The 24,971-nt window shown below is 52.5% G+C and overlaps 12 protein-coding genes across 12 annotated transcripts; 2 read left to right on the plus strand and 10 right to left on the minus strand.

The window, feature by feature from the left end:
- Positions 1–23: 23 nt before the first annotated feature.
- Positions 24–1,585, minus strand: mrsA (putative mitochondrial carrier protein; the record flags this gene model as incomplete). Its single annotated transcript, XM_025675012.1, has 8 exons — positions 24–75; positions 134–578; positions 633–689; positions 757–849; positions 922–1,054; positions 1,132–1,167; positions 1,234–1,303; positions 1,548–1,585. 8 exons carry the CDS (start codon positions 1,583–1,585, stop codon positions 24–26), a joined length of 924 nt encoding a protein of 307 aa, XP_025530388.1.
- Positions 1,586–3,680: 2,095 nt separating this feature from the next.
- On the minus strand, positions 3,681–4,157 carry BO86DRAFT_244594 (uncharacterized protein). Its single transcript, XM_025667117.1, has one exon. It carries the CDS (start codon positions 4,025–4,027, stop codon positions 3,779–3,781), a length of 249 nt encoding a protein of 82 aa, XP_025530389.1. The 5' UTR covers positions 4,028–4,157; the 3' UTR covers positions 3,681–3,778.
- BO86DRAFT_244593 (RING finger protein) lies at positions 4,158–6,394 on the minus strand. The gene is made up of 4 exons (XM_025667116.1): positions 5,947–6,394; positions 5,331–5,859; positions 4,386–5,272; positions 4,158–4,317 (listed from the first exon to the last, which is right to left on the minus strand). The coding sequence occupies exons 1-4, from the start codon at positions 6,035–6,037 to the stop codon at positions 4,289–4,291; spliced, it is 1,536 nt and encodes a 511-aa protein (XP_025530390.1). The 5' UTR covers positions 6,038–6,394; the 3' UTR covers positions 4,158–4,288.
- A 928-nt stretch (positions 6,395–7,322) lies between these two features.
- Positions 7,323–10,077, minus strand: BO86DRAFT_387116 (translation initiation factor eIF2B catalytic subunit epsilon; the record flags this gene model as incomplete). Its single annotated transcript, XM_025671505.1, has 6 exons — positions 9,904–10,077; positions 9,737–9,814; positions 9,570–9,626; positions 9,351–9,475; positions 8,090–9,261; positions 7,323–8,032 (listed from the first exon to the last, which is right to left on the minus strand). Coding segments are annotated over exons 2-6 (2,108 nt in total), but the record flags the coding sequence as incomplete, so codon positions are not given.
- Positions 10,078–10,910: 833 nt separating this feature from the next.
- Positions 10,911–13,624, minus strand: skn7 (putative stress response transcription factor SrrA/Skn7). Its single transcript, XM_025667118.1, has 6 exons — positions 13,602–13,624; positions 13,229–13,502; positions 13,009–13,152; positions 12,003–12,953; positions 11,760–11,949; positions 10,911–11,696 (listed from the first exon to the last, which is right to left on the minus strand). Exons 2-6 carry the CDS (start codon positions 13,298–13,300, stop codon positions 11,182–11,184), a joined length of 1,872 nt encoding a protein of 623 aa, XP_025530392.1. The 5' UTR covers positions 13,301–13,502; positions 13,602–13,624; the 3' UTR covers positions 10,911–11,181.
- On the minus strand, positions 13,109–13,544 carry BO86DRAFT_387119 (uncharacterized protein). The gene is made up of 2 exons (XM_025671506.1): positions 13,229–13,544; positions 13,109–13,152 (listed from the first exon to the last, which is right to left on the minus strand). Exon 1 carries the CDS (start codon positions 13,508–13,510, stop codon positions 13,328–13,330), a length of 183 nt encoding a protein of 60 aa, XP_025530393.1. The 5' UTR covers positions 13,511–13,544; the 3' UTR covers positions 13,109–13,152; positions 13,229–13,327.
- Positions 13,625–14,755: 1,131 nt separating the features above from the next.
- Positions 14,756–15,729, minus strand: BO86DRAFT_244758 (uncharacterized protein). The gene has a single exon (XM_025667119.1). The coding sequence runs from the start codon at positions 15,428–15,430 to the stop codon at positions 14,918–14,920; it is 513 nt and encodes a 170-aa protein (XP_025530394.1). The 5' UTR covers positions 15,431–15,729; the 3' UTR covers positions 14,756–14,917.
- A 194-nt stretch (positions 15,730–15,923) lies between these two features.
- BO86DRAFT_306905 (uncharacterized protein) lies at positions 15,924–17,401 on the minus strand (the record flags this gene model as incomplete). Its single annotated transcript, XM_025667715.1, has 3 exons — positions 15,924–16,416; positions 16,468–16,793; positions 16,874–17,401. The coding sequence occupies 3 exons, from the start codon at positions 17,399–17,401 to the stop codon at positions 15,924–15,926; spliced, it is 1,347 nt and encodes a 448-aa protein (XP_025530395.1).
- Positions 17,402–18,522: 1,121 nt separating this feature from the next.
- On the plus strand, positions 18,523–19,678 carry BO86DRAFT_387122 (peroxiredoxin family protein). Its single transcript, XM_025671507.1, has 5 exons — positions 18,523–18,918; positions 19,077–19,176; positions 19,228–19,273; positions 19,336–19,501; positions 19,564–19,678. Exons 1-5 carry the CDS (start codon positions 18,711–18,713, stop codon positions 19,590–19,592), a joined length of 549 nt encoding a protein of 182 aa, XP_025530396.1. The 5' UTR covers positions 18,523–18,710; the 3' UTR covers positions 19,593–19,678.
- Positions 19,563–20,655, minus strand: BO86DRAFT_387124 (BolA family protein). The gene is made up of 2 exons (XM_025671508.1): positions 20,227–20,655; positions 19,563–20,078 (listed from the first exon to the last, which is right to left on the minus strand). Exons 1-2 carry the CDS (start codon positions 20,321–20,323, stop codon positions 19,903–19,905), a joined length of 273 nt encoding a protein of 90 aa, XP_025530397.1. The 5' UTR covers positions 20,324–20,655; the 3' UTR covers positions 19,563–19,902.
- A 188-nt stretch (positions 20,656–20,843) lies between these two features.
- Positions 20,844–22,447, plus strand: BO86DRAFT_387125 (Nif3-like dinuclear metal center hexameric protein). The gene is made up of 4 exons (XM_025671509.1): positions 20,844–21,071; positions 21,132–21,175; positions 21,241–21,366; positions 21,443–22,447. The coding sequence occupies exons 1-4, from the start codon at positions 21,004–21,006 to the stop codon at positions 22,282–22,284; spliced, it is 1,080 nt and encodes a 359-aa protein (XP_025530398.1). The 5' UTR covers positions 20,844–21,003; the 3' UTR covers positions 22,285–22,447.
- Positions 22,438–24,911, minus strand: cog6 (Golgi transport complex subunit COG6; the record flags this gene model as incomplete). Its single annotated transcript, XM_025671510.1, has 2 exons — positions 24,567–24,911; positions 22,438–24,502 (listed from the first exon to the last, which is right to left on the minus strand). Coding segments are annotated over exons 1-2 (2,296 nt in total), but the record flags the coding sequence as incomplete, so codon positions are not given.
- Positions 24,912–24,971: the final 60 nt, after the last annotated feature.

Below are 24,971 nucleotides of genomic sequence, written 5' to 3' on the forward strand. Positions count from 1 at the left end.
TGAGGATAAATGACAAAGTGGGCTTAGTTGTCCGGCTGGCCCTTGAAGTAGGCCTTGGCCATCTCGTAGGAGGTCCTAGATAAATACGATCAGCGAAATGTTTCTCCAAGAGTGGGTGCCGGACCAATCTCACCAGCAAATAGCGGTACTGGGCATGGTGGAAATAATGCGGGGGCGAGCGCCACGCAGGAAGCCCTTCCAGCCAAACTGCCGCTTGATGATGGCCGCCGCGTTGAACAGACCCTTGGCCGAGCGGATTTCCTCATTTTGCGCCAAACCCCGAGTTTGCAGCAGCGTCTTCACCACGTCGAGCGGGGTGGTCAGACCAGCCGCAAACGCACCCGCCAGACCACCGGCCATACAGTGCGTAAACGGGTCGTAATCCTGCGAAGGGTTCATGACCTTGGAAATGGACTCGTACGCGACAAACTGAGTGGCGGTGAAGGGGACAGTCATGCAGAGAGTAGTAGGATAGGAGACGTAGAATGCCTGGAAACCTTCCGTGCGGTAGACGGACCGAGCACATTGAAGGAGACTCTTATGTACCGAACCATGCACCTGCATACGTTGCTTGATCACTGCGCGGAGTCAGAGGCTGTTTTGCGAAGTCGAGTAGTCGCACAAAAACTCACCGTCAAAGGGATTCATCAAAGCATCGCTCGCGATGGTCGCAGAAGCACCGCTCAGAGCTAGTAGTTTATGGTCAGTCAGTCATCGCGCCCGTGTCGCTTCCCATCTGCGGAACTTGTAACTCACCTGCCGCGACCGGGTGGTGGCCGTCGTCGACATTACCACCCGCCATTTCCTTCACCATCTCATATGTTCCAAAGTACACGGCGTGAGCGGGACCTGTCGGAAGAAAGACACCAGTTAGTCACCTGTCGGAGTTTCCGATCCTTGTTGCTATCGCAAATAACCCACCGGCGCCGACAATCACACTCGAGACACCCTTCCACAGTGTCCGCCAGCCCTCAATGCGGTAAATCGTGGAAACCGCATTAGTCAAGCCTGTGTAGAGCCCTCCAGTCGTAGGATGCAAGATTTGCATGCGAGTCTATCAAGGTATTAGTTCTCTCGCGCACTGCTTCTACAAGGTCGCATTGGGTGCCACAATTCGCATGAGCCACATACCTTCAACAAGTCTACCGGATACATGACAGAGTGTTCCTAAAAATGACCATGGTCAGCACACCCCAGTCATGTCGAAGATAAAGTTCTTATCCTAGCACGTACTGCGATTCCTGCGAAGGCGCCAGCCAACATATTGGCGCCTAAGCCGTAGTTGGAGGGGAGGGCTTCATAGCTGTGTCATCATCAGGCTGCGGTTAGCGGGTGGTCATTCCAACAAGAAAAGAAAAAGGTGTGCCGATATTTCCTGGTCTCCGGCAATTCATAGCAAGGCCGCGCAGTTCCAAGTACGGAGCATAGAGGAATTTGCGACCTAGAGTGTCCCCCTCCGCAGAGGTGTTCTGAGTCCACGGATGGTGGAGGCCATTGCCGACCAAGGCAGGAAATGTGGACTGGGCGAGCGGACAGGAGCCACATACTCATATTCTTGCCCGGGGATCTGTTCGGGGACCGCCATTGAGCTCTTGAGGATTCTGGGCGTAGCGAGGGCTACGGTGCGACGAGATACGTGGGAGAAGGAAAGGCGAAGGGAGCTCCGAGGGGATCGAGGAGAGTTGGTCTCAAAGCTGGAGGCCCGAAAATGCCGACGCAGAAAAACGGACTTTGCGGAGCGGAGAGGGAAGGCCGATCCGGGCGGAGGGGACTGGGAAGTGGGTATACCGGTAGGGGGAAGGAGAGGGCGTTTCTCGAGGAAATGTAAGGAGATGCAGAAGAGGGAGGAGAACAAGGAGATAGTAATGAGACCAGCCTCAACCCGAGTAAGTACTACGGGGAAGAATCAATGCGGTAGGGAAGATGAGGGGAGAGGTGGAGAGAGGCAGGAAAAAGAAGAAATGCTGATAATTCTGGGATGGTCAACTAAAAAAGTCCGCCTGCAGGTCGATAGCAGCAGCAAGTATTCCGTACCGACCGGTTACCATTCTGACGGTATGGTACCTGACCCTTCCAGGCTAGACTGGGGCCAACTGGGAGCTACGACGAGGTATGAAAGCGGAATGTCCGGTAATGGTACGGTCAGGATCTGAAGGAGAGAGTCCGGCAGTGAGCCAAACTGATTTGGGAACCCATTCTGATTCATGCAGTGTTTACGGAGTAGGTACTTTTATGCTAATCTGCTTCCTACAAGCTTGATCCTTTGGTTATTACAGTGGCCATGTTATTTCTGATTGTCCCTCGAGATGATCATATCAGATAAGTGAGTAGATGGATGGATATGGCTACAATTAGTCGACTCTATTCCTACTACAACCGTGCTTTAGATAGTCCAATGTAAGTACAGCATCATCAGAATAGATACATTGTCCTTCCGATGCAATTTTTTTACTCCCCTTGTATCTCTTCTTTCGTTCATCGCAACAGTACTGATTTTCGCTCGGTATTCTTCTCCCTCTCCCCGGTCGGTATCGCTGAATCAGCTCCCCCGACCTAGAACAGGCTAGCCTCCCAAGCTTAGGCAATCAATCTTTCACCGAGGCATCTCATTCTCCAGTCCGATGACGGAGCTTCTCCCTCAACGCCCACATGTCTGTCTGTCATGAATGGTCATATTCTGTTACTTTTCTCTCAGGACCAACAAAACCGAGCCTGCCTCTTCAGAGTCACAGCAGTCGCTGATCTGACATGTCACCCTCCAACACCCACCACCTTCCCAATTCCATTGTACTGTACAGTACTAACAGACTCTGCTGCCTCATGACCGATAATGTAGCTGGTTAGTGTGCAGTCTAATCCAACCGCCGAACCGCGGAGGAATCGTTCATTGGCGATCCGTGACCCGACAGCATCAAGCGGGATCCGTGGGTTCCACCGGCCACCAGTTGGCTTTTTTCCCTCTCGGGACTAGGCGTCCCCGATGATCCGAAAAGTGCCAAAAAAAAAAAAAAAAAAAAAGAACGGGAACCTTGATCCCGGGTTCCTCTGGCTGTCTCGCTGTCTTATCTGATTGAGATTTGGGAGATCCTCTTCCTTGTATGTACTCCGTACTCCGTAGTCCGTACAGTGCAAGACAAATGAGTATGTATACCCTCCCAACACCAGACGACAACTCAAAGTCAACCCCTATAGTTTCCACAGCCACTCAGTAAGCCTACTATAGAAACCCTCGAAGGAAATATGGGAGAGATAAGAAAAAGGGGCCTTGTAAACAAAGCCAACAAGAAAAAAAATCCGAGTAACTGATCCCCGATCAATTCCATCCTCATCACCTCCTTCTCGTACATACTCCATCCATAATCTAAGATCAATCAGAAACGAAAAAAAAAAAGTGGGACATTCTATTCCAGAAGCGAAATGGAAGAATAAAATCCTGGATCGATTATTACCTAAACCAAATCTCCGTACAAATGTACCAAAAAAAAAAAAAAAGGAGAGTCAGGACCCATAAGGATTGAAAAGTTCCGAGGAGATAGAAACACGGCACATGAAGCACTTGACTTATACTGTTTAGTCTACTAGTCTACTAGTCTAGTCTAGTTGACTTAGGTGGTTAGTTCCTGTTCTTTCCTCCCCGTCCCGCTTTCTGTGGGTGAGCTATTTACTTCCGACTTCATGGACTAAAGTTACCAACTGTTCTTCTGTACTTGTTGCCACTACAAGAGAGAGAATGAGATGTGCAATGAAACACAAGAGCTTTGTTCCAACCTGAGTTTATTCAGTACCCGGGCCAAACATGTATCCCTAGCTGTCTTTCATTCCAGCTAACCGAACAAGTTCCGAGACGCAGCATGTTCAATACCTCTTTCCCATGGAAAACAGTTTCAAGAAATACACATGCTGAGAAGAGAGGTCGCCAGTAAATCAGAATATAAATATAGCTTCCTCGCAACCATATCGGCTCGCGAAAAATAAAAATGATAGACAGACTGTAATAACAAAATGCGACGGCCAGTATCACATACATAAAGAAGATGAGTGTAAAAACACGCACGGAGAAAATGGTCTCGCCCTGTAGGTAGTCATGTGTAGAGATACATACAGTAAGGAACAATCGGGGGGTGCGCCTGTCTGAGATAAACAAGAGATAAATATAAGTGTCGATGATGAAGGGAGAAAAAAATCCATATGCGCTGGTTATTTGTCATGCACGTCGTGATTTCTTATGCTTGCTTCTAGTTGAACGGGAAGAGGGGCGGGGGGGGAAGAAGTTGAGTATGTCTGTTCTCTACCAATCCACATTAAATGACCATTCTCCTGTTGAGTAGAAATCAGTAAGCTGTTCGCCCCATGTGATGAAGAAACAAAGAGAGAGAAGAGCATACCATTTTTCAGATTCTCTGCTGTGTCACTAAGCAGAATCACCCGCCGTTTGTTACAGTAAGCCGTTTTGTCCAAAATATCGACCTTCAGTTTTGCGAGCTCTGGTACCGGTTTCTCGAACATTTCACTCAGACTCTCCACGGCCATCTCTAGATCCTTCTGGTTGTCCTCGAAGATCTCGGTCAGGTTGTTGCGCGCGAGGTAATAGGCGAATGCATACGTCCACTTCAGGGTCTGTCGGCATTGTTGCAGTGCCTGCGATGCGGTGTCCAAGAACTGGACTTCGATCCACGAGAGACCGGATTGCGACTGAAGACTGGTCATTTTCTTCTCCGTCTTCAGGTACAGGTCCTTATCCAACTTGGCCGACTGCTCGTGGTTGGCATATCGGTTGTAATAGTGGAGGTACCGCTCCAGCGACTCCCGAGATCGCGCCTGCGCAGTGCGGGCCTCGGACCCGGACTTCTCCTCGTATCGATTGCAGTTGTACCAGCTGGTGCCATGCTCCGACCACAGTCCCATGCACATCCAGCAAAACTCATGCTTACACTTTCGACACGTCATGTGGTTGCAGCCACCGTTCTTCTCGATCGTTGAATGGCATCTCGGGCACTCTTTCGTGTTGGCGGAGATCCAGTTTGCTGTCTCGGAATCATCCTCGCACTTCTTCAGCCACATCTTGACCAGCGTGCATGGTGCAGGCTGATGGTCGTTGAGTGTACATCCAAAACAGAAGTAGTGCCTACAGTCACACTGGACTGTGGGCACAATGCGCCGCAGGTCGCGTTGTTTGATAGGACAATCTATCGCATATACACATTCCGGTGCAGGGCACCATTTGAGATTATCTTTGTCGTCGACGTACGTCCGCATAAGGAGAGCTTTGTATCTGTATGAAGACATTAGCAATGTGAGCGACATTCCCCCGCACATCGAGTCCATCTTACCTTTCCCGCAGATCATCCGTCACAAGCAGTCCTAATGATTTCGAGTCCACAATCATGTGACAGTCATTGCCGGGACATTCGATCCGCGCTGCCTCACCCTCCCCGCGAATCTTCTGGGCCAGGTAGTGGCGATAGCAGTCAACGCAGAAGCGGTGCCCGCAGCGCATAGCATACGTCTCGAGCTCGTCGCCATCCTCGCAGCAAATCTCACACATGAACCCGGATACCACCTCGGTCTGCGGCGTTCCCTCAAAGTTAGTCCCCAGACCCGCCTCCTCCAGGGTCTCTTCCGGATGATCCATATACGATTCGATCAACTTCTCGCGTTTCCACCGTCCGTACCGCAGCAGGATGGCCGACGACTCCGGGGGCAGGCCGAGAATCGAGGAGACCTCGTTGATCTGCACATTCTGTTGCCGCTCGATGTCGTCCGGACTCAAGACTTTGAACTCTACCTCGTACGGCTTCCGTTTCGTCGCGATGATATCCTTGTCTTTGGAGAACCCGCCGTCAAATTCGTCACCGAAGTCTATTTCTCCAGGAACAACGTGGGTCAGTGTCACGATCGACGCACAAGGCAGGGCGAGTGTAGGAGAAATGAGCAATCATCACGTACCGTCGCCCAGACTCTCGATATCACTGCCTTGGGTGTCCAGAAAGTCATCGGGACTGGAACCAACGCTCATGAAATCCTCGTCGGACTCCATGCTGGTCGACGCAGGGGTAACGAGATCGGTCGCCTTCTTCTTCTTCTCCTCCTCCACGAAATCCGAGAGACCGGTGGAGATCGCAGCAAGGGATTCAGTGTCGGGGTCCCGGTCGGTCGACTTGAGCTTTTTCCGGGTAGATTTGTCAGAAGAGCAGGGTGCGGTGGCGGCGGGCGCGAAGGCGACGTTGGTATCGGAGGTGGAGGTGGTGGCGGCGGCTGTCGCTGCTGCTGTGGTCGCGTTGTCTACAAGCGTCGCCTCGGCCGCCTTTCTCTTTCTCGTGAGGGGAGGCGTGGTGAATAGCTGTGGGCAGAGTCCGTTGGCAAGCCGGGGTATGTGTTGACACGAGAAAAAAGTCGGTCTCGAGATGGTTGGTCGAGACCTTCTTTTTTACCGGGGCAACACAGTCACAGCCTACCAAGGAATCAGGGTGAGGTAATTTTCCCGAGATCCGAGGGATGGGATCGGATGGATAGGAAAGGGGAATCGTGCAGGACTAGTTCTCAATATGATTGATGGGTAGCTTGAGATTATCAATCTGAAGAGAGGTGGAGGAAAGGGAAGAAAGGAAGAAGAAGATGGATGTGGATGTGGTAGTGGTAGTGGGTAGTGGTAGTCAGGGTGGGTGAGTGGATGAGTGGGTGTCACTAAGAGAGCGGATGGACGTCACGGGAGAGAGAGAGAGAGAGGGAGGGAGGGAGGGGAGAGAATGAGATGATGTGGGGGGAGATCACTTGGCCCGACCGCCTTGACTTGCTCTCTCTACCGCTCACGACAATTTGGAAGCAACACAACTCTTCGGTCCTCTTCAGACTTAGTCTGATAAACATCAAATCATGCAACAATAATTTTGTCCCCTCAGGGTGCAAAAGTCTGCCGGCTCCAAACCAGGTCAGGAGAAAGGAGAGAGAGCACAGCTGACATCAAAAAGGGATTTTATATGTCACCTTTGAGGCTCCAAAGTGGGGACGGATGCAGGCTGCAGAGCCATTCAGCCTAGTTAGTTACTGACCCCGTACCACCTACACCCCCTGGCAGATCAATTTTGACCAGGGCTGGTGGGTGGGTTTTCGAGTTGGACATGTCGCAAGTGGAATAACCTCAGCTAGACACCTATTATCCACGAGAATGAAGCGTATCCTATTACTATAATACTCCCAATGCAGCACCTGACCGCCATATTTGTAGCCTGGTATCTCAGGCACACAGGCACCCAGGCACCCAGGCACCGAAAGGTATATCATTGTTGCCCAACATTCGATCATGATCGTAGGTTGAATTTTAGAAGCAGTCTATATGCCACACTCTAAGTCATTCATTCATCATCTTCCTCCTCTTCCTCGCTCTCTTCCTCTTCGCTGCTCTCCTCTTCCTCGGCATTGGCCAACCAGTCAACAAACTGCTGTGCCTGGCTGCGCACTTGTCGCATCTCCTCGGTGCTGCTCGAGCGCTCATCGTCCCACCATTGCTCATAGGCCTCCTCGTCGATAATCTCCAAGTCGTACAATTCCTTAGCAATGAACAAGAGAACCGTATCGCCACGGCTACGGTGCACCAGGTCTTGCTGAAGGAGGACAAGCAGGTCAACCTGGTCGGGCTTGTCGTCACGCTCGCGGTCAAACAAGGCCCGCTCGACGATTTCCCGGTACTTGCCGAAGATCTCTCGGACCGCCTCTCCGGCACCCTTCCCACCTTCCATCAACTGCGCGACCCGCTTCATGAATGCGGAGACCACGGCGCGGCGAACCTGGTGGTCCGAGGCATTGGCCGTCATGCGCAGACTGACCAGTTCCAGCTGAACCACGTCCGACGTGACGCCCTCCCGCAAACTGTCGTAGACGCTGGCCGCAGCATCATGTACGAAGTGGTCCGAATCCTCATCATCAGACATCGTAGTACTAAAGCTTCCAGAGCGGGAGCCGCCAAAGTCGGAGATCTCTGATGAAAGTGTGGAGATGGAGTCGGTGGAGAGCGAGAGATGTGCCATATTGTAGACTGCAGGTGTGCGGTTAGCGGCCAATGTTCTCAATCAAGTGTGGGGAAAGTACTTACTCAATCCTGACGAGGCGTTACTGACTGTGTCATCCTCATCCTCGTCTTCGTATGGAACATATTCGTAACCCGTACCCCGTTCACCAACAATCTCAGGCTCGCTTGTGGGTACACCATCGTCCTCGTCTCTGGGTGCTTTCGTGATGCGGAGTCCCTCGGTGACCTTGACCCCGTCGGCAATTTCCACGCCGAAAGAAATGAGAGCACCAGGCTCGACAGTACAGTTCTTTCCAACGACTGCCCGGTCGGCAACGATGGCTTGTCTGACTGTCGTTCCGTCACCGATAACAGCACCGTCCCAGATGTAGGCACCTTCCAAAGTGACGTTCTTGCCAATCTTGCAGTCCCGGCCGAGAACTGTATCCTTAACCGTCGTCTTGTCCCCAATACTCGTTCCCTGACCGATAACCGTTCGGCGGCCGATGACACACGAGCGGGCCAGAGTCACGCCCTGTTCCTGGTAGAGGCTTCCCTTGCGGAGCTCGTAGTTGTGTCCGGGAAGCAGGTTGGTGTCGGGGCAAAGAGGATACGTCCATCGGGAGATGATATCCTTGCTAATGGCATCGTACGCCTTCAGGTTCCTCACCCGCGCCGCATAGTGGTCCTTGATGATGTGGGTGTGAATCGTCTTGCCGTTCAGCTCGTAGTCTTTCAACACACCGAACAAGAACTGCTTGCGCGGCGCCTGGTAATCGAAGCTGTCGGACCAGAGACTCAGCACATCGGGCGTGCAAATATCGATGTTGCAGTCGATCAGGTCCTGGCGCAAGTCGATTTCCTGGTGTGAAGTGATGATCTCAGGCTCGATGTTCAGGCGCGTGGAATCGGGGTTGTGTTGGTCGATCTCCTCGTAGTGCAGACAACGGTCCTTGGTCGGGTCGATCACAAAGACGGGGGACACGGAAGAGGCCTTGGTTCTGTGGTTGCGGCCGGCTTCGCGCAGGATCATAGTCATGATCGCATTCTTGTCGGCTTCACGGCGAGCACGGTGCTTGGCCAAGGCGCCTTCGATCGGCAGGTTGCTGATGACATCGCCGCTGACAACGATGAAATCTCCGGTGATGAGGTGCTTGCCATCCAGATCACGCATGACATCTCCGACTGAGGTTGACGTCGACTTGAGGAACGTCAGCTGCTTGAAGGGCGACGAGGGCGCTCTCCATTTCGACGCACTATCCACGTCACTTTGTCAGCCTCACAGCATCAATCCCAACATGCGCGTGAGCGTGCGCCAGCCTTCCCCGGAAATCGATCCACGTACTTGATATATCTCTCCAGCTGATCCGAATGCGCACCACCGTAGAGGAAGACATCCTCGACACCCGCATTGGCAAGGAACTCAAGAGTATATTCGATGAGAGGCGTGTTCGCGAGCGTCAAGAGACACTAGATCCTCCCCCCACGTGTGTTAGTTCACGTATATGCATTATTCCATCCTCCCCCTCCCCGCCAAACTTTCCAAACACAGCACACAACGTACCCGAGGTCTTTCCAGAGTAAACGGCTCAAATCTCGTCTCGAAGGTATCTGCAAGCACCTAAATCACAAACCACCAGAAGAATGATCAGCCAAGTTCAGCTTCGATGCCCGGCCGGCGGCCGGGATGATCTCCTCATGGATAACGCTTTCATGGAACCCGAAACATACCACCGCCTGGAGCGTCTCCTCTACCGTCTCCGCGGCATTTCCCCTCGGCTTCGGCGCGCCGCCTTTCTTCGGGCCCATCTAAAGTAGACGTATCTCAGCATGGATCATTTCGCGGCTCGGAAGGAGAGATTGAGCCAGCGGACACAAAGCAGCACACACAAACTCACATCGGATAGTTTCAGAAGTAGAATCTAAGGCTTTTTCTTATGGCACAGTGGTGGTTTTAACACTGCCCAGCTTCACCCAAGCGAGTTAAAGTCTCTCCGGAGCTGAGAGAAAGTTCGTAAGTTCGAAGATGATGCCGACGCAAAGTGCCAACCGCGTTGGGACCGAAAGTCGCAAAATCTCCGCCAAGCCTTTGTCCCTCCGTCGGAGTCAGAACTTCATCCCACCTTGCGACTTGTTTGCTTTGTTTGCTTTGTTTGCCTACCCTCGTTGCTGCCCGTCTGTAGTCACGTGAGACTATGGATCATGTGATCGGGGAGCCCTCAGCCACAGCTGCTAACCGCAGTTGCGCAGTCGTCGAGTCCAGAACGTCATCCATGGTCTGGGCCCTCCTGGACTCGAAGGAATCCCCCCTTGTTCAGGAACCGTGGGTCCAGAACTCAAGCTGTCATTAGTTTAGCTGATGAACGCTCGATCGGGGGGCCGCTGAATGCTTGGGTTGCGGTGGGCGAAGATCAGATCTGCCCCTCTGAGGGCTAAATGAGTCTAAAAGTGGTGTCCACGGTACTGTAGGCGTGTCCCTTTTGGTAGCTTACGTGTGCTGTACGTTCATAACTGAACCAACATTTCATGGCTTCGAGAACTTAGAACATTGATTGTTTTACGGAGGAAAAAAAGTCGATGGTATTGATGCATAGGAAAGCTGTTGTATGTATCGTGAATCACAAATCTTCTTGAAGAAGCTTTTCTGCAACTTCGATAAGATAACAAAGACTTAGGAGAAGTTGCCTTAAACCCTCACAATGAGGTTACACGAATGCCAGCGCCTCAACGATCCACAAAACTGATAATACGTACAAAAAGATGATAGTAATGCTGCCAGCACGTGGGCCTTCACGGACCACGAAATCTGGATGCCAGAAAACAGAGACCTTCAGAACTAGCCCAGTCACTCTATACGAATAACAACTGACCAGCTTTGCCGCAGGCGGGTCCCCAAATCAAATGCAAATATTATGACGCGCCCCGACACCGTGATATATCGTATAATTCCAAACAGAACAAAAATGTAGCACAACTCCTGAACACAGCAAGGTATGGTTCAATAACCATCGCAAAAGGGTTACGGAAACTCATGGAATCGAGGGCCCGAGGATGGGACGTTCAACGAGCGGAGACATGAAGAGGAGGTAGATGAATCAAATCTAGGGTCATCGATCGCTATTGTGAAAGGGGAGGTGTGGGTGGTGGGGAGTAATACAAAGATAGCCGCATGCCAGCTAGCCAGTTCGTGTGGCCTGCATGGAACTGACAATAGGCTGACTTGGATGTGCGTACATCCGCGGCCTCTTGGCCATGCCCGGGTTTTCACCCGCACTAGACATTTCTGAAAGTTGCCGACGAACCTGTGGCCGAGCAGCGGGTGCTGCTGGGGCAAGGGCCACAGTGGGGGTGGTATATTGAACGCCGTTCTGATCAACGGCGTATGCAGCGGGACCCGGGGTCGCGGGAACATACTGACTCGGGACAGGCTGCATGCTATGAGGTACAGCGGCCATGCCTGGGTATTGGCCCGGTGACTGCCAGTTGTTCACCGATGTTGCCGGTGACTGGCCTGGGGAGCTATCCTCTTTGATCGAATGGGCGGCGGAGCTCTGAGCAGCCATTGTGACAGGAACGGCTGACTGAGGAGCTTCTATATTCTGCGATGCGACCTTCAAATGGGACAAGTGCTTCTCAAGCATATCGAGAAGACTCTTTCGCGTGAAAGGTTTCGGAAGGACATCGTCCATACCTGTTCCATGTCAGTCTACTGTGGTAGCTTGTGGAGAGCGGAAGATCGAGAGAAATGACGTACCATGCTGGAAGTAGAGCTGGATATCGTCACTCCTGATATTGGAGGTCATAGCTATGATAGGAGTCCTATCAAACTGGCGAATAAGATGCGTGGCGGAGACACCATCCAGGTTAGGCATAATGATATCCATGAGAATCAAATCATATCCAGGGTTGGCCTGAGCTTTCGTCACGGCCTCTAATCCATCGAGCTGGGAGCCATGTCAGCAATAAACGCGAGAAGAATGATTTGCGAGAAGCATACCGCGGTATCGATGATGCAAGAGAATGAGTATAAGAATTTTCCACCGATCTGACGACATGTCTGATCGTCTTCCACCAGCAAGATACGGGGGCTGCGAGCCCAACCAGGATCGACATTTGCGCTCTTCTTGCGGTTGTCGGGGACTTGTTGAACCTGCTGTACTTGCTGGACTTGCTGGACCTGTTGGACCTGCTGAACTTGCTGCCTCCGAGAGTCGTCGACCTCTTGTTTCGGCATTGGGTAGGGAACATTTTTGACATGCTCGCCGTACATGGGATCAATGCCATTGGTCGCACCAACGGGGTAAACCACCGGCTCAACATCTCCGTTCATCTTCGAGTACACCAATGCTGGGTTTGCTGCTGCAGCAGGTGCGCGCACCACACCATTGCGTGACACGCCATCCATGCCAGGGGCAGATACGACCGCCCCGGCAGCCTTGGACGGATCGGCAACCCCATCGAGACCGACAAGGTTGAATTGAATCTCCGCATTCATATCGTTCAAAAGTTTAGTGGCCTGTTGCAAGGGCGAGGAAGGCTCATCGTCCATCGTAGCCACCTGGGAAGGGCTGAGGGTCGAGCCTGCTTGACCCTGGGCCTGAAAAGACGCAGCCGCCTTGCTGTCCCGCCGTTGGCGGGCGTCGACGGAGAGTAGGTAGTTCATGACCTGGTGAATGACACTTTCATGGTTGAGAACCGTTTTCTGAACTCGCATCACTTCCTGCAACATCAACTGATGATCGACAGTCAGTTGCGCATAGCGGTCTGACAAGTGCTGGATCTGTTGTTGCTGTGCCACGATCTGCTGGTTTAAGAGATCGATCTGTTGGGTAGGGACCGAGTCGTCGGTGGTCTGGGTTTGTTTGCGCGGGGCGGGAGCCTTCCGGCGGATGTTGTCGAGCGACTCCTTGCTGTTGGCTCTGAACTCGGGATGCTTGAATTCCCACGCCTGCAAGTCTGGTCAGGATAAGACTAGCTTCCGCTGCGCATCGCTGCACACTTACGTTTTGCCCATAAGGTGACTGTCCATTCTCCTCGTTGTTCTGCCTCACTTTGTGGAAATCGTACTTGTTGAGTTGTCGCACGAAACTGGCAAAGTTGCTGTGTTTGAAGTGCTTCGGCAGAATGGTCTTTGTGAATTTCTCACACTAAGAAGATGAAGCCAGTCAATCAAAAGGTTTGCGATCGCAGGAGAGGTCGGGAGGTGCGAAGCACGGTACCTACCTCCAAGACGACGAAGCTGTCCCCTTCATCACCCCATCGCACAATTTCCGCATAGGACGGATCCTCCAGCATCCTTTAGAAACCGTCAGTATTTCCATATTAAAAGTGAGATAAATGATCGTCGACACTGAGATTTAGTGCAGAGGTGGGATAGAGAGCTGAGGGGGCGAGGCGTCGGGGAGGAGGACAGGGTTGGATGAGAGGCGAAAAGCGACGATCAAGGAACGGGTGACAAAAGACAAACGGAGGAGACTCACTTGTAGAGTTTCCGTACCTGAGCATGATGGTTAGCAACTGAGACAGATAGCAAGACAATACGACAATATGGATGTTCTTTCGTATGGGTTTCACGAAGATCACGACGAAGACTTACAAAATCGCTGGAGTTGCCGGCAGGGGCGGCGCTGGTCGAGGTCTGGCCACCGTCCATCATGGGCTAGATGGGTCGCGACCGATCGAACAAGCAACAGGCTCAACACACGTCGCAGCGACCGGGAAGGAAAGGGAACCAGTCGGGCGCTCAATTCAAAGATCGCAAAGAAGTAAGAGCATATAACTATCGGCGACGAGCCGAGAATAAAAATAAATAAAAGGAATAGAAAAAAAAAAAGGAAAGACACAATCAAGATAGAGGAAAGAAGAAGAAGAAAGGGAGAAGCGAAAAAAATAAAAAAAGAGGAATGGGGGAGGGGGGGAAGGTGGGAGTGGTGGGTGTGGGTAAGGCAAGAGAGAAGGGGAAAAAGAGAATAGCATGGACTGGAGACTCGACTTGAGACCCTCCGTCCGAGTGGCCGAATGGGCGGCGGCGCAACAGATGGATAAGTGGTGTGGTGGAGGTAAGTTGAAGGGATGGTAGGAATTGGGACTGGAGATGAATTACTATTAGTTAATCCGCTGGGTTTTTAGTTTGAAGGTGGGACTGGGTTGTGGTTGTGGCAGACTGGCAGACTGGCAGTCCATCAATCAGTCAATCAGTCAGTCTAGTCTTTAGGTCTTAAGAGGAAGAGGAGGAGAGGAGGAGGGGGGGATTGTTTTTTGGGGGTTGAACCATTGACTTGATTTGGCCGGGCGGCGGCGGGCGCGTTGGCTTGGTAGGTAGAAGGTGTACCGTACCTAGAACTAGTAGGTGTTTTTGATGTCTAAGAAGGGGAAAATAATTATTTCAATTGAAATATTTATCGATCTCTTTTTTCTTTGTCTTGGTACTCGAAAAGATCATCATTATCATCACCAGCATCATCTATACTATCCGCTGGACCGCTGGATGTGCAGTTTCACCCATTTGGCGTTATATACCTCGTCAGTAGACTTTTGGTAGTAGTAGTTCATTGTAGTAGCCTGGAAAGTGGGTTGCCCCAAGAGTAACAGGCAGTAACTCATTAGTAGGTCACTAGCCACAGCATCCGATGGTCAGGTAGTCATTCCGACTATTGATCTCCTTGACAATGTACATACAGTACTGTACTAATATAAACTCCTCCCCTTCATCAGAATCCTCGACCCCAGACAATACCAAATAATATATAAAATAACGTCTTTGTGATCATCGCATTGTTTTCAATTCCCTCCCCCCTCCTGCGTATTTGCCAGTCTTCGATATGCCCAAAATGGCTTGGATTCCTTCCCCCCCCCCCCCACAAAGCAAGGAGATAGGAGGGGTAGACAAGAATTCTAACCCTCACTAAAATTTTAGAGCCTCGGAGCTAACGAAGGACAACTCAAGATGGGCCAACCCAACTGGGACTCTCTCAACAGATTAAACAACGTCACTGGACAGAAGAAATGACAAAAACCAGGATTGGGAGAGAAGATCACGAAACGTGGTTGGAAGGGGAAGAGGAAGGGGAAAGGGAAAAAAGAAAAACAAATACCTGAAGCGCGCGATTTGGCGAGCAACTGTGGCGGGAAAGCCGGTTGGAAGCTGTCAGTGCGCCTGAACGGTTGCAGACGAGCTGCATGGGAAGGATGGGCAGGATGGGGTGGGGATGACATGGAGATAGGCTGGTGCCGATGGGAGGGGCCGTTAACCTGTGCGTCCACGATCACCTGGACAGAAATCAGCACTGCCTTGACTGGTGTCTCGTTTCGGCTCCGACGAAGACAAATGATTACTGTCTGGAGGAAGAGAAGAGGGGGGAGGGAAATCTCAGACAGTACGGAGTATGTTAGGCTCGAAGCTAGGAATGCGATGGCATCAGCCATGAGAATGAGCGAAATATTCACACCTACTCAGTAAATAAATAGACTACAGTATCACTTGTATGTAGTTCAGTCCCTCGCCCGTCTTTCCTGTCTCTTATTTCACCCACCTCCATTATGATCGTCAAACAAAGATGAAGATCGGGGATCCATTCAGTGAGGGGAGGTTGACGGTATTCGGCAATGGCTGCCGATACCTCGCCGAACCTCGCTGAATAATGATTCGATAGCCGACAGGGCCAGAGAGGGAGAAGTCGAAGACGAAGACGAAGACGAAGATCAGATAGAATCATGCAATACCCCATTTGAGCCAATAAACGTGATCGATAACTCTCACAAATCGCCGCTGTCACAGCTAGTCAGTCAGTCCAATACCAGACAGACACAAATTACATATCAATTTTGTAGGCGAGCTTTATGTAAGGGTAACCTCCGCCGACCAAAGACTTGTAACTCTGTGTAATCTGCTAGGAAAATGGCATGGATGAGATTTGGCTCAGGGTAGACTGTAAACTATCAGCAACATGAAGCGACAGAGAGAATAGAACTGACCTTTGGTACGCAAAGTAGTCGCACAGTCAATGACAATCCATTCTTGAATCATGCCGTCCTGTATCCAGCCATAGTACGCTCCTCCCTTATGGAACCTCGAGACATGCTCGTCAATCTTCCTATGATCACGGAGGAACTCGATGGCCCACTTCTTCTCGGGTATGTAGAAATCCACTCTGCCATTCTGCGTTCTGGACCACTCCGAGCAAATTGGAACCGCCCGCCCTGTGATCGATTTGAACGCTTTATAGAACTCGTCTCGGTACTGAGCTTCCACCGCCCTATATTTCGCTGCGCTGGACATTTTCTTCCCCGTAGAGGATTTTCGTAAAGACGTGACAGAAAAGTGACGGAGTGTCTGAATACAAAGTTCTTGAAGCGTATCAAATTCTGAGGGCAGAGAGGCTGGTTTATGGCCCAGGTTTCGTTCGACCCACCTAGTTGTGTTAATGCTTTCCTAAAGGAGGCAATATACAACGAGAACTTACTTCTCGTGCAGACGTGACGGAAGAACAACCACTTCTTTTCCAAGGGGGGCAGTGGCATCAAGCACGATGGTCTTATGGATCCAGCCCTCCACAAAACATTGACATATTCCTTTATTCTTCTTGTCCCATTCAATGCTTCCTTGCTCCGTAATATCTTCAAGGACATTGGCAGCTTCAGGTGTCAGTCTAGGGCCTTTCGGAAAAGAGCGAGAAATAGAGCAACGTCCGAGATACGTCCAAACTTCTTCTTCTTCTTCCAAGCAGGAGATAACATGCTGTTTCGTCACCACGGGTAATTCCTCATGTGTGATCTGGCTGCGATAGCACTGAAGTCTAAATCAATCATAGAATTCAATTCACACTTGACCCAAGATAACTGTCAAGATGGATATTGGACAGAACATACTTGATAGATGTAGGATAATATCCCTTCTACAGCTCCGGGATGTCCATTGGTGAAAGAGAATATATAGTCACCGGCTTCCTCATGTAGAGTAAAATTGTCGTGATACTGGTTTTTGACCCTTCGTGAAACAGCGTCTTCAAACTCGGGCCTGGTGAAAAAAAGGCCAAATTGCGGGGAGCCTGGAATTGGTTGTGGAGTGATGGTAATGCGTTGGCTCGTGGTAAATTCGGCTGGGGTAAAGGAACCAGGCTCGACGCCGGTGGTTGGACTCCCATAAGAACAGACGAGGCAAATTCGCATGTCTCTCTTTTGAATACCATGCAGTTGTTCCTTGATAATTTCGCCCCAGAACATATCATCTTTGTATGACGCCTGTGCCTCGTCGACAAGAAGCAGAGAGTTTGGAGCGGAAAAAACTGCTGGATTCAACTTTGGGTAGCGACCCTTGAGCTTAAGCTCCAACACATCCCAAGCGTGATCGTAATCATTGGAAGCTAGTTCATGAAGGTATACTCCCCATGTGCCCATAAAAAAGACGTTCCAGCCATCCTCAATAAGACGATCGCGAAGGAGGCGAGCAAGCGTTGTCTTTCCGCTCGCAGGAGTGCCCCGAACATGGGTAACTATATTGGATTTGATAAGGCTGGCAAATGCTGAAACTGTGTCCTGTCGAGGACAGACGTTAGGATCCGGCACCTTAGGCGCGACTATGATCGTGACACAATGTTAGCTAGGGTATGAGAGCAGTAAGCTTGAATATAACCTTTGGATACTTCAGTAGTCCCAACGTGCTTTTTCCCCTCTACTAGATCACCGACGGACGGCGAAACTTCGGACGGAATCTCGAAATCACCATGCATCTCAAGTGTATGACTGCATTCTTTGCATAGATCATGTTGGCTGACTTGCTTGGACTTGTCAAGATAAACGGGATAGATGCCTCGTTCACAAGGGCATGGTAGTCTTATATTCCCCGATGTGAGGAAATCGTTACACTTCCCTGCAGCCATGATTCGAACAGTCAACCGCGTGGATAAGCACGATGGTACTGGGCTGTATGTGCTAGCGGATTGCATGTCGAATCGTGCGTCGTAGCAGTGTGTTTTAAAGAGTATGAGTAGGTCGGGGGAGTGGGCCCGCGACTCAGGAAGTGACAGGAGCTTAAGCGGTTAGAGATGTCAAGGCGCGAGTTCCGCAGTGGGTCTAGGGACGAATAAGGAAAAGGCGGTAGATGGCTCACGGTGGGAAAGATGCCGAGAAATGTAATACATACGGTAGTAATTGACACTTGCCATTGGATGTGAATGAATGCGTGGATTTGGCAAACTAGGTAGTGAAGTAATGGCCCACAAAGTATAGGCGGACGACAAAGGAATTGCGGCGACCGGCAGAACCACCAACGGATGCAGGGACGCGGGAGACAAAGAAGAGAAACGCGACCACGGGGTGCCCAGACGACACTTTGGACCGTCATGTAAGGATCGATTGTATTGATCTGTAACTAAGTAGGACGAAGCTGGTTGTTCATCTCCTCGATCAATGGCATAAGTTATGTAGAGACCGGGCGCGCTGCAGGCGGAAGCGGCCATGACGAAATAATAATGTTCCGCCCGGCGGGATTGGGGAGCTGCCCAGTTCATTCACTCTCAGGAACAATTCCCTCCAATTCCTTCATCCTCTCTCTCCTCCATCTTCTCTCTCTTCCCCCCTCCCCTTTGGACAAACTTTGTACCTTGTACCTCAACTCTGTTCAAGGGTAGTGGGCAGTTCTGAAACATCAAACCCAAGCAATCTCCTCCCCGCAATTCAACCGATCCAGTCAATTCGTCAATCCACAATGTTCGCTGCTCGCCGTTTGACCGCTGGCGTTCCTCGCGTCCTGTCCCAGAGGGCGCTGTTCCACAACACCGCCCCGGCGTTTGTTCAGAAGGGCGATGCCATTCCCGACCTTGATGTCCTGGTCGAGAACTCCCCCGGCAACAAAGTCAACCTCGCCAAGGAGCTGAAGGGCAAGGGAGTTATCATTGGTGTCCCCGCCGCTTTCAGTATGTGTCATTCCCGGTTTTGCGCCTGAACTTTGCTGCTAGCCACGCATGACTTCCTCTGGCTTCATCCCCAAATTGAGTTCAGAGCTAGTCATCTGCAGCATAGCTATATACCATGTCGGAACGGAGGAACGATATTGACCGGTCGTGTTGTGTAGGCCCCGCTTGCTCCAGCACCCACGTGCCTGGTTACATCAACCACCCCAAGCTGAAGGAGGCCGGCCAGGTGTTTGTTGTTGCCGTCAATGATCCTTTTGTGTAAGTTAGCAATTTGGTGAGGGTTGGATAGTAAGCTAATTCCGCGCACAGGACCAAGGCTTGGGGCGAGTCTCTTGATGCCTCTGGCAAGAGCGGCGTAAGTCCACACACTATCTTTCCTCATCATGTCAAACAGGCCAACTAAAATCTGAGTGTCAGGTCCGGTTCCTCGGTGACCCTACTGGCAAGTTCTCCGACACGCTTGATGTTACCTTCGACAGCGCTTCCATCTTCGGAAACAACCGCAGCAAGCGCTACGCGCTGCTTGTCGAGAACGGCAAGGTCAAGGAGGCCTTCGTGGAGCCCGACAACATTGGTGTCAACGGTATGTCTACATTACAGATTTCCACACGCAATACTCTTCATTTACTGATGTGTTATACACAGTCTCCGCGGCTGAGAAGGTGCTGGGCTAAGCGAGCCGAACGGCGTGACGCGGGCAATCTATTCTGTAACTATAGAAATCTGTTATACAAGCGGACAACCGTGTAATATTTACTCATGATAGATTCCTTCTCGCAACCATAGCAGACCTTTAGACATGGCCGGCAGTGTGCAAAGCCTCGCACATGGAACACCCCTCTCCAACGCCCACAGATTATAGCCGTGTACAAGATTCTACCCCTTGTACGGGTTGATGGATACCCGGAATATACCTTCCATCGCCGAAGATGCCCGTAGTCTCGGCTGCAACCCAAAAGTCTCAAAACAGGACAAAGGCCTCTCTCAGCCCTGGTGCAGAGCCTGCCACTGCTCGGGGGTGTAGCACTTGGGTGTCCAAGCATGGATAGCAGCGATCTCGGCCTTGAGGACCGAGTTGACCAAGCGGTGACGGGCGAGCATGGTTTTCTTATCGAACTGGGGAGAGACAATGACCGCCTGGAAAGCCTGGCCACAGCCACCTATAATCGAAGAGAACAAAAGTTCGTTAATAATTCGAGATCCATCATCAATCCGAGAAGCATAGCACAAGAATCCCGCACGCGGGGAACGCAGCAGAATTTAATCAGCAACGATTGAAACCGGGGGTGGTTCAACAAGAGGACATACCCGACAGATCTTCAATCTCCACGTGTTGCGCCTGGAGCTGATCAAAGAGCTTGCTCTTCAGCAAGTCGGCGGTGACACCGGAGGTCGCGTCGGCCATGGCTGCGTGGACGGCGGAGAATGAGCGCGCGGAGAGGGAAAAAGTCGACTTCGGAGGGAGGCCCGGAGTGCGGAGAAGATAGCGGCAACTTCTGCTCAGCGAGGAGAAGGTGGTGCGGGAGTACATCAAGTAGTGCTGTGTGAAGGAGGGGAAGAGGGGAGAAGGGAGAGGGGAGAGGGGAGAGAGTCGAGAAAGAGGGAGGCTGTTGTTGTGGTGGTTGTTATTAGGTAAAAAGAAAGTGCCCCTTAGAGACTATGATGTGTTGCGATGGGATGAAATGATGCAGTTGGGCTTTTTTGTTGGCGGTAAACTTCGCGCGGGCGGTGATGCTTCTTCCGATGTAGGATGACGGAACCTCCACTGAGACCTTCTTCTCTGCACTGCGATATTGGTCAGCGAAACCCGGCTGTGGCTGGTGTGGGAAACTAGTATGCATTCGGGGTTAGCTTGCGTCTGTGCGGTTGTGGCGCCAGCTCATCCTCGGCTTCTTGCGAGATTGATCTTCCTCTTAACTCCTCTAGCTTCATTGATCTAGAACAAAAGGAAAAAAAATAGTGAACAAGCTCAATTCAGTTCATATCAAGAAGCAACACGCACCGGAACGTCCCATACTTGCTTCGACTCACACAGTGTCTATGAACTCTCTGTTTCGGCGATCGTCGTCTCGTCTTTATTCCACAATGGCTGCTTCTTTGAACCCCGCCTCATCGCCGTTCACCCAGGCTGTCGTGAGCTCCATGAGGAAGCTGTATGTGATCTTCTCTCGGGTGCACCCTCCGTTATCTGACACCAATCCTTCCTCCCATAGCTACCCTGAGTCATTGGCCGACAAAAGCTGGGACAACACCGGCCGTGAGCTCCCTCCATCAACCTCATCCCCACGCCTCCGCCATCCACTAACAGAGCCAATGGCGCAGTACTCCTCGAGGCCCCCTTCCACGCATCGCGCCGCCAGAAAAACTCCGTTCTTCTCGCAATTGACCTCACCAAAGCTGTCGCCGACGAGGCCATCGCACGCCGCGACTCCATCGTCGTAGCCTACCGTAAGCTTCCCCGTGTCCGTGCCTGGAAACTCTTCCACCTCAACTGACCCACCCCCTTCCCTTATCGCGCATACAGACCCGATCATCTTCCGCGGCCTCAAATCTCTCACCTTTAGCGACCCGCAACAACAGACCCTCCTCCGCCTAGCCTCCGAAGGCATCAGCGTGTACTCCCCGCACACGGCGATCGACGCGACCCCCGGCGGCATGGCCGATTGGCTATGCGACATCGTCACCGGCGCCCTCACGCCCACCACGCCGACCAAACCCACCCTCACGCAGTCCTCCTCCGCCACGTACTCCCATCCAATCTACCCCGCCCCACAACCGGCCTCTCCGGCCACCAAAGTCCCCAAGCACACCCGCCACACCATCCTCCCGTCCCCGGCCCCCCTCCCCGAGGGCATCGAGGACACCGCCGGCATGGGCCGCATCGTGACCTTCTCGGACCCGGAACCGCTGACCGCCATCATCGACCGCATCGCCCAGGGCGTCGGGTTCCCCGGCGGGATCCCCATCGCCATCCCGCAGGGCGCCTCGGTGGATACCCTGCAAATCCGCACGGTGGGCGTGTGCCCCGGCTCCGGGTCGGGCGTGTTGATGAAGAAGTCCCCGATCCCCGATCTGCTGTTCACGGGCGAGCTGAGTCACCACGAGGCGCTGGCGGCCATCGAGCGCGGGTCCGTGGTCGTGGCGCTGGCGCACTCGAACACCGAGCGCGGGTACCTGCGGGCCGTGATGCGGGAGAAGTTGGCCAAGGAGGTGGAGGCGAACTGGCGGGTGCAGAGGGAGGAAGGGCTGCAGCAGCAGAAGGATGCGGAGGAGGAGTGGAAGGAGGTGTTTGCCGATGGCTCGTGCGAGGTGGCGGTTAGTGAGAAGGATCGGGATCCGTATGGGATCATGGTGAGACAGGGTTAGGGCTTTTGAAGGGGACGAATATGGTGGGGAACTTGGGTGGAAATGGGCTTGAGATATCTTCTATCTAAGTTGGGGGTCCTCTTGCCGAGAGAACAATACTAGTACTCGCATCAACAAACGTATATGTCTATTTACGCTTGCAACAAATCAGACCAGAGAGTGAGTACATCGACACATATATACATTACACACCGCGCACACATTGCCTCTCCAGTATCTCCTAGCTCAGCAAAACCCGGATCTCGCCCGTCGTCCGCGGGAACAACTTCCTCAGCCCCCATTCCTTCTCGTCCTCCCCGTCTTCTTCACCATCTTCGTCTGCACCCTTCTCCTCCGCCCCATTCACACCTTCATCCCCATCACCACCTTTGGCCAACGAGCTCCTCCGCGCCTCATCCGCCCCGATGATCATCCCTTCGACGAACTCGAAGTCCCGACAGAACGCCTCGACCGCCTCCTCGGTCACGCTCTTCACGCACGTCGCGCTCTGCACCCGCTTCAGATGATCCGTAGCGTCCATGAGCGCCGACGGCAGGAAATCGTCGAGCTGCTGGCTGGTGAGGATGAGGGCGTCGGGCTGGAAGGCGGGCAGGCTCGTGATCTGGGCGATATCAGAGAGTTGGGGCTGCTGCTGCTGCTGTTGGGCTTGTTGGGCTTGTTGGTTGGGTGGGTCGGTGGTTTGGGTGGCGGACGGAGGAGAGAAGGGCTCCAGGGCTGTGAGGAGAGTCTGGAGGCCGGATTCGGTGAGGAGGTAGTTGTGTTGGATGGCGAGGAGATCCATGCGCAGGGCGGAGAGGGTCGCGCTGAGGGGTGGGAGGTGGGTGGCGCTGGCGAAGGGGTACGGGGTGAGGGCTGCGCGGATGGCGAGGTGGATGTTCGTGAGGTAGATGGTTCGTGGGGTGGGAGGGAGTTCCTGGGCTGTGGACTTGGCGAGGTCGAGGAACGGGTCCAAGGCACAGCGGAGAACTGGAGTGAATCTGTTGGGCGGGCGGTCTTGGGTGCTGTTGCTGTTGTTGTCGGAGGGGAAGGAGGGTAGTTCCTCTGCGCCGAAGGAGATGTCGTGCGATTTCATAAGAAGGGTGAGCGATTCAAGGGCGTCTTGGATGAATTGCGGTGGCGAGAGATCGTCTGGCGGGGCGAGGGCCGAGTGGTCGGTCGAAAGACTGCCGACTTCCTCCTGCATGAGGGTTTCGAAATGGCGGAAGGTGAATCTCTCCAAGGTTTCGAGGAGCTCGGCCAGATTGGATTGGGAGCCAAGGAGCTTAGCAAAGGTGGTTCGGTAGAAGGAGAGGAGATTGACCACCTTGTAGCATGTAACGGGGTCATCGTGGCCTTGGATGACCAATTCGACTCGCTGGCGAAGGGCCCGTGAGACGCCGACCAGGTCACGATTGACGAGATCGCTGAGGGCTTTCTGTCCGTCGAAGGTGACTTCTTGGTCTTCGTCGATGCGTGACCACGGCTCACTACTTAGACCGGCCTGGATGCCCTTGGCGAGCTCCTCGCCGTCGTCAACAAATAAGGATTCCAGGGCCTCCCGCTCCGAAACGGTGGTTGAGTGCACCCAAGCCAGCATATCTCCAATGTAGCGCAGAGGATCGTGGGCAGAAAACTCGATCGGCTTCACTTGGCGGTCAGCGCCACCCCCGGCAACTGCATCCGTAAGAGCATAGTGGAAGGCATCAGAGAGAACATAATCCCGAGCCTCAGCGAAGAAATCCAGACAACTGTGAAACAGACTGGGTCGCTCCGCCAGCACGCGGAGAACGCGCCGGATGGAGCTGCTAATGCGAGGGTCTTCCAGATTGAGAGACCGGAACTCTTTCTGGACCCACCGATAGAGCTTCTGATAGGCGGAGTTCAGGCTTCTGGTGCTCTTTTCCATGAGCTCCAGACCGAGTCGCTCGTTCTCCCCGCCCAGAAGCACTTCGCAGTCCCGGTGCACCTGCTTCACACGGGCAAGGACCTCGAAGAAATGGTCGTCGATCGGTTCCTCTGCAGCCGTCAATACCAGGAGTTCCTCCTCCGGGACCACAAAGTGTTGTGTAAACGCATCGAGCAGCTGCTGTTTGGTCTCCGCCTCAGTCTTTTGCCTCATCAGCGCAGACGCTTCTTCAAGAACGGGCGTTGTATCCTGTTTGGCGAGAACAATATGTTTGCGCATCTCCTCACATGTTTGGTTGAGGTTCGTGATGACCGTTCCGATCCGCTTCAGTTGCTATGAGATCATATACTGTCAGTATCACTCCGCTCCCAGCTCTGGCTCCCTGGGACCTTCTTACCTCCGCAACCTTTCCAAAGTCGCGCACAATCTCGGCATTGCAGTCGACAACCTCCTTCTGAACGTCTAGACGAAGTTGCCTTCGAACTTCTGCAGTATTATGGATTCCTCGGAGACTGAGAGTCTCCAACGCATCACGAATGTCCGAATCCGCGTACGAGGCGGAAAGTACACTTGTCAATCGGTTGGACAGCGCATTGGATCGCTGCTGGGTTGGAGGAGAGAGCGGAGAGGCAGCTGGGGAGGAGGTCTTCGTCGACGTATGGCTCGTTAGATGTGCATTCGGCGGAAAATAGCTCGCCATGGTGACTGATCGAATGGCGTCTGAGCCAGCTGTGTGTTGAGGATGATTGGGAGAATTGCGGAGTATCGCAACAGAAGCGGAGAAACGCCCGCGGGCGGAAAA

This window comes from Aspergillus japonicus (genome assembly GCF_003184785.1).
Source record: "Aspergillus japonicus CBS 114.51 unplaced genomic scaffold BO86scaffold_9, whole genome shotgun sequence".
NCBI classification, from domain to species: Eukaryota; Fungi; Ascomycota; class Eurotiomycetes; order Eurotiales; family Aspergillaceae; genus Aspergillus; species Aspergillus japonicus.